General features: G+C 41.6%; 1 protein-coding gene across 1 annotated transcript; it reads right to left on the bottom strand.

The window, feature by feature from the left end:
• Window positions 1–483: 483 nt before the first annotated feature.
• Window positions 484–9,174, bottom strand: LOC136441796 (cytochrome P450 2U1-like). The gene is made up of 7 exons (XM_066438287.1): window positions 8,452–9,174; window positions 7,241–7,383; window positions 3,311–3,524; window positions 2,722–3,005; window positions 2,142–2,336; window positions 1,694–1,829; window positions 484–1,497 (listed from the first exon to the last, which is right to left on the bottom strand). The coding sequence occupies exons 1-7, from the start codon at window positions 8,900–8,902 to the stop codon at window positions 1,319–1,321; spliced, it is 1,602 nt and encodes a 533-aa protein (XP_066294384.1). The 5' UTR covers window positions 8,903–9,174; the 3' UTR covers window positions 484–1,318.
• Window positions 9,175–9,494: the final 320 nt, after the last annotated feature.

Here is a 9,494-nt window from a genome sequence, read left to right as displayed (position 1 = left end):
GCGCGCGCGCTTCCGGCGGAATTCGGGCGAGGGCGGCTTTCGGGTAAGTTCGGGATCCGCGCTTCGGGCGAGGGCGGCTTTCGGGCCTATCAAAGACATCAAACTCTTCGGGCCTATCAAACTCTCCTTCCGAGGCCTACAGCCTATGATTGGTGGCGACGGAGATTCGATGAAATGTTTAAAAAGCAACTTCGCTCGGTGGTCAAACATGCGAGCTGCAGTGCGCGCTAGTGACAGGGTTACTCTTGAAAATGTCGCCGTTATAGTATAGTACAACAATTTTGTCGAATCGCCTCTAACACATTTGATTTGGCCATCGCAAATCTGCAGCAAAAATGTCGCGAACCACGTTAACGTTGGAATTCCAGCTGCCTTACCATTTCATACTTGTTGCTATATCCTTTGATATAAACTCATTTCGCTCTATACAATCTATAGAAGCGTTAGAATGCCATACACAAGTACATATACATCAGTCGTATATATAAACATACATATGCATAATCCATCAGTCCCTCAGCAGAACAGCTGTAGGCAGAAGTATGTCTGCCACAAAAGATTTCCACCTCTGGTGGTCGTCAGCTAGTATGGTCAGCTGTAATATGATAATATCATGATCTGCTACTAATACCCCTACCACACATTCTTGATACATTCATATCCTTAGAATATACTTTTAATTACATTTCGTCAATTTGCCACAAAAGCATGTTAGAATATCGTATGGAATAATATACAAGTCGCATATGATATATGTGTATACAAATTCAGTAGCATAATCCCTCGCTGAAAAAAACTTCTTACCATAAATTGTTTGCCATCACAAAAACTCGTGTCGTCTCTTAATGCTACTGCTACTGTTTAACATTAGGCAGCTTGGATATTTAATCTTATGGCCGTGAAGGTCTCACGTATGGATATATATATATCCTAATGCTATTTGTTCTTGCAAATTTGTAAAGTAGCAAGCGTTGTAGCTTTACATGTACCATGTCATTTTCTACCGTAACATGTGAGCACATAATAAATTTAGTTCAACTAGTTTGAATGTGATCGTACATTTAACATGTAACATGTTAATATCTGCAATATCTTACATGAATGTTACAATTAGGCACAACATGATCAGCAAGAAAAAAACAATGGTACGTTTCTATTCTACAGTGCTCAAATGGGAAAGTTAATGTTGACGTTATATCAACTTTCATGACATATAAGCAGGCTTATATACTTTTTTTTAAAAATACGTGTTAACGTCAGTATTGCCAATTATTGTCACCATTCCTTTTCATCAGAAAAATTGCTGAGATATGCAATCCTAGCGCTGAGACATGCACATATTCACTGTTGGTGGGACCAAGGTTAATCCCATGGTGCCATCTGTCGAAGGTGCAGCGGCGCCCTCTGGCAACTTGAAGGTGAACTGCTTCATCAGGGAAGAGAAGATCAGAAAGAGCTCCATCTTAGCCAGCTGCTCGCCGAGGCAGACACGGCGGCCTGTAAAATTGGGAGAAAAAAATTAAAAGGTGACAAAAGAATTTTCATCATCAACATCATGTCGAATGGAACAAGGATGGAAGAAGATTATCAATGAAATTGAAACAGCGACCGTTTATTTTGACAAAAGGGCTCTCATATTTTAGGGGGGAAAATGGTGTTTAGGTTGGAAATTTGATTTTAATTAAAAACTCACCTGTAGAAAAAGGCAAGAAGGAATCCGGCCTGCTGACCACCTTTCTGTCAGAGTCCAGGAACCGACGGGGGTCAAACTTCTCTGGGTCCGGCCAGAATTCCGGGTCCATATTAGCTGACCACAGGTTGGGAAGGATCTGAACAACAACAAAAAAGACAGCAAAAAAATTGCAACTGCCAGTATCTGCACCGTAATAGCGTGTTCTGTGCAGCATGACACTCGAAATGTCATTCTGCGATTTTGTTCCATTCCAAAGAGCTGATTTGTCTGTGATTTTCTAATCAATGCAATAAAGACTTTTTTTCCTTCAGACACTTCACTTGTCAACGACCTATGAATGATCTCGCAGTTTCAAGTGCGCATGTACTTGCGATGCATTGTGGTCTAGCTGAAAGTTTAATGAAGATAGCCACGGAACGTAAAGGATCTTTATAAATAATCGACTCACCTGCGCTCCCGCTGGGATGTCGTAGCCTCGGAAAGTCGTGTCCTCGACGGCAGCATGAGGCCCACCAAGGGGAGCGATGGCCCTGATGCGCTGGATCTCCCTGATAGTAGCCTCGGTATACGGGAACTGGGACCTGTGGGCCAGGGTGGGCACGTCGTGGTCTGTTCCAAGGACACTGTCCAGCTCAGCTTGTACCTGTCAGATATGCCACAAGCTTCTGTCTTATATACAAGTAAATCTACGACGATTGTTGCAGCTTTAAGACTTCCATAAGAATACGATATGTATGTTTAATGAAAGCGGTTTTGTTTCTGCAGTATGTGCGTGATGCATTGTGGGCTAGCTGAAAGTTCAATATCACTCGGCTAGTAAACAATTCGCAGTTGTGAAATTTAAAAAAAAACGACACTGAAAATAATGCAACAATGTAAGGTAGCAGAATGTTTCAAAAACGTGTCTTACCCAAAGGATTTTGAGCCTTGACCCATGGCCCAGACCAAAATGCATCACTTGCGCATGCACACTCGGATCTATTAGGTAGCTTACACTGATATATGTGGCATTAGAGAAATTTCTGTACCTTCTGTTGATCCTCTGGACACAGAACCATGTAGAGAAGACCCCATCGTAGGGTGGTTGCTGTGGTCTCCATTCCTGCTATAAACATATCTTGAATTATCCACACAATGTTCTCTTCTGTAAAGCAGTCAGTCTTGCCTTGGGTCTGTAGTTCGCAAAGGAGGATGTCGATGAAATCTCGTGGATTCTCGCTGTCCAGGGTCTCGCGATGCTTTGTAATTTCTTGTCGAATGAAGGCGGTGACCTCGTTACTGCATTCGACAAGAACCCTGTTTGTTGAATTTACTGTAAAAGAAAGATCAAAAAGATATCGTGCTGAAAACGTCTGCTCACGTAAACAATACTAGTACTGCCCATTCATCAAAGGGAGATTTCACGTGACATCATCGTTGTGTTCATTGCCATAATGGTGTCCCTGGCTGCGTTACAGTGATGCTAGCTCAAGCGTTTTCAGACATTAAGAGATCTTCTGACTCACTCAAATATAAATATTTTAAAATTTCTACGGCTCAAAGAAGAGACAGAAACAATAACGCAGTGCACGCTTGCCACCAACATGGCGTAACGAATAACAATATCCAATGTCCTACCTCCCGGTACAAATCGCAGAAAGGGAAACACCGTCATCAGCTGACTAGATCCGAGTTGAGCGACTAGCTTGTTCACGACCTTGATCAGTTCCAGAAACTTGACATCATCGTAGTCGTAGCGTTTTCCGAACACCATGGAGCAGATGATGTTGGCGACTGATACAGCCAGGCGGTCGGTGACGTCACATGGATGTGCTTCCCCATGCTCGGACAACTATCAAAATATTTGGGTGAGATTTTCCATTCTCTCATACCAGGCCCACCGCTTGTATCTATCCGTCTTTCTCGCTGACCAGCAGTCAGCCAATTATATGTAGATACCCCCTCCTGCTTTTGGAGGGAAATTTACCAGTCAATCACGCCACCGCCGTCGATCAAGAGGACGTATCAAGGTAGAAACGTTTATTTATTCATAAATTCATAAGTGAACATCAAAAGTTCATAAGTAAACATCAAAAGTTCATAAGTTAACATCAAAAGTTCATAAGTTAACATCAAAAGTTCATAAACATCAAAAGTTCAGAAGTAAACATCAAAAGTTCAGAAGTAAACATCATAATTAAATAAAGGATTCATATGAGGGCTGATGCAATCTCAACTTAAAGATACACCGTAGTTCATTGTATGTTGTGTTATCTAAGCTTTACTTTAAGCTGTGTACTTAAAATCAGCCTAAAACTAGAGTTCCATGACCTCATATCTTCGCCGAACAATATCAAAAGTACCGACTGATGCAAGTATCATATTCCCGCCATTTACCAATATGGCGTTATAGCATTTTCTCAACAATCATTCAAATTAGGTCTTCATTTGCCAAAATAATATTTATCGATATTCCCCTCTTTTCCAGTAACATATGGCACATGTTTGAATGTCAATGACATCCAGGTATGAAATACGATATACAGTCACTCAAGCAACTGGATAGATTTTGAAGACAATATGTCAATCATCAAATTCACTTATGCTATCTTGAAATACACAATATTGAGAGGTGGCTAGATGCAAACAGACTGACACTTAATGTCCGTAAATGCAAGTCTATGCTCTTTGGTACTGTACGAAGGCTGCGCCTAGGTAATGAACAACTAAATCTTACTCTTTCGGAAACGTATTTGGAAGTGGTTTCATGTTTTAAATATCTAGGTGTTTGGTTTGACCCCAGTCTAACTTGGAACATACATATCAACAAACTGTGTAATGCGGTGTCATCTAGGCTAGGAGTGATACGCCGTTTAGCTTCCATTTTACCTCCTAAGTCACTGTGTATGTTATTCAACTGCATGGTTCTTCCAAAGATTGAATATTGTGATACTGTTTGGGCCAACTGTGGGAAAACTCTCTCTGACAATGTCCAGAAACTTCAAAACCGAGCAGCACGGCTTGTCCTCGGTCTGTCACGTACAGCACATGTGGATAATGTACAGTTGTCTGTTTTAGGTTGGAGTTCCCTCGCATCTCGCCGGCAAATGCACCTCCTGCAAACTGTTTTTAAATCTATTCACCAATCAGTGCCAGAATACCTACAGATATTTGTCAGAACATCTCACACTTATGCAACAAGACATAATTCAAACTTATCTTTGCAACTCCCGAAAGTCAGCCTAGAATCTGGTAGGAGAAAATTTGCGTTCAGGGGTGCATTTGCCTGGAATGAGTTGCCGGCCACAGTTAGATCGGCTACGTCGGGCCAAACTTTTAAAAAACAAGTAAGACAGTACTGCTGACCTCTGACCTCCAGACCCGGCCTGCCATATCGACTATGATTTAAGGATTATGATTTGGATTCGATGCTCGGTTATGTAGATATTATCTTTTTTGGTTACTTTCTGTTCATCATTCTATGTTATTTCCTTGTTATGTTATTTAGTCTGTTTATGTTATTTTGTGCAGGGCACGCCTGAAAAGCAGTGCGGTTAGCACTGAGTGCGTCCACCCTGGATAAAGAAAACTGAAATAAATAAAATAAATAAATACCAAACATAAATCTAAAAAATTCGCATCATTGAGGTTCTCACAGGATGTCATCCTTATAATCAGATCAACCTGGCCCTATTAAAGTGCATAATGCTCTCATCAATTATTAAAATGAGTTCATTTGCATAATTGATAGTTATCGATATTCCTCTCTTTCTCAGCGATAGATACCACATGTTTGAAAGTGCTTTCATGCAACGCAACGGATTCTACAAATTTCATCAATTATGCAAATTAGCTCCTGTTTGGCATAATTAGCACCTTACTTATATGTCTATCATTAGAGTCACTTTTAGAATTGACTATCTTCATACCAATCATAACAGATAAAACCAGAGTCTTGTTTTTATATTGTCTTACTAGTAATACGAGCTGTTGACCTTTTGACCTAGATCCTGGGACACACAGGTTGAGTATGCATACTTAGTGTGCCTATAATGCAGCAGTGTCAGAAGTTTTCAATGCCAATGATAATATGAAGTTGGTCATTATTTGCATAATGTGAATCTCATTATGTTAATCATCACCTATCAGGGCTCGAAATTCATTTTTGGAAATAGGTGCACTGGTGCACCCAACCCTAAAAATTAGGTGCACAGAAAGAATTTTGGGTGCACCACATAGAATAAAGTTGAATGCCAGCAAAACAGAATTACAATGTTTAACGCTCTTAAGAACTTCAATCTATAATTCTATAGCTGACCATAAAATTTCATACAAGTGATACATCAAATAAAGTACAACAAATTCTAAAAGGTTATATTACTTTTTCTGGTAGAATATTCTGTATACTTAGTGTATAATAGTACCCTTATCCTATAGCCTACAAAAATTTCTAGGTGCACTGGTGCACCCACAGTCAAAACTTAGGTGCACAGCTCCAATTTTGGGTGCACACAGGTGCACATGCACCCAGTATTTCGAGCCCTGGGCCTATGGTACCTATATACTAAAAACAATGAAAATCCATTGATCCCTGCTCGAGTTATCCTCCTCAAAAGTTACAAACAAAAAGGCCCACTGCAGTTCTAAGCAAGCCATTGGTGGGTCTAAACTTATATCACTTACTCCCTGTCACGAGAGCTATACACCACTTAAAATTCATAACCATAGCACTTGCATGAACGTTGACTACAAGCTTTCAGCGGATTAATAAACTTTCCTCATTTATCATGCAAATTAGCTCCTTATTTGCATAATAGGTATTCAATTATCTGAAACAACACCCAAACTATCTACATGCCATAGATTATGATGATCCGTCAGTTCCTCCTGGAGTTATTCGTCTCCAAAGCTAACAACAATAATGCCAACTGCAGTTCCAAATAGGCAGCTAGGGGGCCTTAATTTACACCACTTACTTCCTGTCCTAGAAGCTATCTACCACTTAAAAATCATGAACCTGACGCCTCCAGAAAATTTGGTCTCAATCTTTGAAACTCCGCTCCAGTACCTTACATTTCCGCTGGGAGGCCCATTATCGAACTTGACCTTCATTTTTGACACACCTACCTACCCACTAAATATCATGCACAGCCATCGACAGCACCTCGAGTTATGCTGGCGCCATTCAAACTCACACACATACAAAGCCCACTGCAGTACTGTAGGAAAGCGCCAGATGAATTATTTTCGAACATGACCTTGGCTTCCACAACCGCTTCTTACCTACAAAAAATCATGAAGATCAATCAACGTTCCCGTCACTTTTTTCCCACTTGAAAACACACAAACATGCTAAGTCCGCTGCAGTTCTATTGGAAAACGCCAGGTGAACGGTTTTCGAACTTGACCTTCCTTTGCACAACCACTACACAGCTACAAAAGATCATGAAGGTACATCAAAGGTTTCTCGAGTTATGCTCTTGACATACATACAGACCCATCCAACAGCTGGCGTAACCTAAAACACAATCTTCTCGGTGAAGATAATGACAACACCCACTAACATACCTTCAGACAGAGCTGACGAGCCTCGTCCCTGATATTTTCTTCCATACTGCCCGGCCCCATTCTCATTCCCAGGCTTCTCAGCGCACTGAAGGCAAACTTGCGTTTCTCTTTGTAGGCTTGGTTGAATTTTGAGTTGACGATGTCTGTGTAAAACACGACGTGTCATAGGTCAAGGTGACGAGCAAACAGAAGGGTATTGTGTCTTTCACTTTGTTTGCTCGTATTGCGGACATTCCTGAAGAATTGGGTCATCTTGTACTAAACTAGTACATAGCGCTGTGGGCTAGGCATTTAGAGTGGGCACCCAACAAACAGTAGATGATCGTAGATGGCTTCTTAGTAAGGATGTCTTGTTGAGACCGACCAGACGACTGCAACATCTCACCATGCGGCAATGTTTATGTTATGTTCATATTTCTTATAGCGAGGATTTGAGCCGATAGATTAAGTACGACAATTTCTCATTGTTTTCTGAATTTAATTTATCTGTTTTTTTGTGTCCACATGTCCTTTCAGTACTACTTTTTCTGTATGTTTATCCTATGTTTGTGAACATTAATGAAAACAATGATTTAGAACAATAGTTCGACGTTTTACACGTCGCACCTGTGCGTCCCTATTCCAGTGACACAGAGTCGATGACCTTCGGTCGTATTTGCTGATACTAGTGATAGTTTAGAATCGACTTTAGTTCGCGCGTATATTTCGCCTGAAAATCTACCCTGTCAAATTTAACATAGCTTGGAGACCTAAAAACATCGGCCGAGCCCTACAAATTCTCGCGGCGATTAAGATAACACCTACGGATAGAGGGATGACATTTTCGGCAGTACTTTGGTGGTCGGTGTTTTCTCGAGCGATTTTCACTGATCGGCCGATGGTCACATTTCACCGAACCCCGTCTGATGTAATAGGGTAGATTTTCAAGCAAGCAATGCACGACCTTCATGTGATCGACTAATACAGCCGACGGTCGTTAACAGTGTGACGGCCCTTCTCACCTTGTATTATTTGAATATAGTATGGATTTTTGTCTCGGTACTACCTACTGCTGAATTTGAAATTACACCTACAGTACATCATCGATTCAACACAAACACATACTGATACCTACCATGCAAAACCGTACCATAAGCTACATATGGTGTAAAACCAAACATTAGTACGAAGTTGCAAAAATGATCACAAAGTAAACAGTAGAAACTACATACCTTTTCCAAAGCTAGTTAACAGATTCAGCGTGTAGACGTTTGGCCGGCAGGAGAAAGCGTCCTTGTAGTCCACAAACGCCTCTTTGATGGCCCGATAGCCGTTCAGAACCACCACGTCTTCCATCCCCATTCTAACAGTGTACACGTCGCCATACTGCTGCCTCCACTCCGTAAGCTTCAGGTGGGGCGCTCGGCCAAGGGACAACAGGTGGCCGACAACAGGCCAGCTCCCACTCGGTGACGGTGGGAGGTTGTTACGTCGTTTGAAGAAGACGAGTAGGGTAAGGAGAACGACGACAAACACCGCTATGGTCTGAACAGTGAGGTGTGACGAAAAAAGAGAATGTGCTGCACTCAATAAGGCCGACATCGCGACGACTACAACTGCTTGTTTTCGGAGTCTATTCAGGAAGTATAAACAGAGTGACGTGTGACTTAAGGTCTCATTCATGAGTTTTTTCGCCCCATAGGATTACATGTTATAATACGTGTTTTACATGGGCGCGTTCGTAATGAAGATATAGAAAATGTGCCAATGTTTTTCATTCCATGTTGAGACCATTCACCCTAGATTATGTAAAAAAATTGACAACATTTTCACTACATACAATCTCTTTTTATAGCAATTACAAACTGCACTTGGCTACACCCCCACAAAGCCACTTTCCAGCTGTAAGCGCCGGACCGATTCACACACAATGCCCGGCCTGTGTACGTCCGACCTTGCGCGCGGCTGCCGAACTTTGCCTGCTAATTTCTTCAGATACAAACAAGCTTTCATCAGTTTGACGCTTGAGATAGGTTGGCCCAGCCAAAAGGGAATTTCCCACCGATATACACACACGTTCATGCAGCCGTTCATTTTTTGGGCCACGCACTCTTTTAGCCACTCGGAGTAATACAGAAATGAGACCTTAAGCCTACCCCAGAACGTTCAATGCAAATGTGAAAGTTCATTGAGAGTTCATTGAGCAAGCTATCGTCTGACAGGCTTATGGTCTCATTACAGGTTTGCGTAGCGAAACCTATGTAGGATCCGTCGG

The sequence above is a fragment of the Branchiostoma lanceolatum genome, chromosome 9, assembly GCF_035083965.1.
Source record: "Branchiostoma lanceolatum isolate klBraLanc5 chromosome 9, klBraLanc5.hap2, whole genome shotgun sequence".
NCBI classification, from domain to species: Eukaryota; Metazoa; Chordata; class Leptocardii; order Amphioxiformes; family Branchiostomatidae; genus Branchiostoma; species Branchiostoma lanceolatum.
The sequence above is the reverse complement of the archived record's forward strand: the minus strand, read 5'-3'. Positions and strand labels throughout refer to the sequence as shown.

Excerpts from the sequence above, each read along its gene's own strand:
- LOC136441796 (XM_066438287.1), bottom strand. The coding sequence starts at position 8,902 with ATGAATGAGACCTTAAGTCACACGTCACTCTGTTTATACTTCCTGAAT. Across the intron at positions 2,337-2,721 it reads GTCCAGAGGATCAACAGAAG|GTACAAGCTGAGCTGGACAG; the intron begins GTACAGAAATTT and ends CATATCTGACAG. Across the intron at positions 1,830-2,141 it reads ACATCCCAGCGGGAGCGCAG|ATCCTTCCCAACCTGTGGTC; the intron begins GTGAGTCGATTA and ends GTTGTTGTTCAG.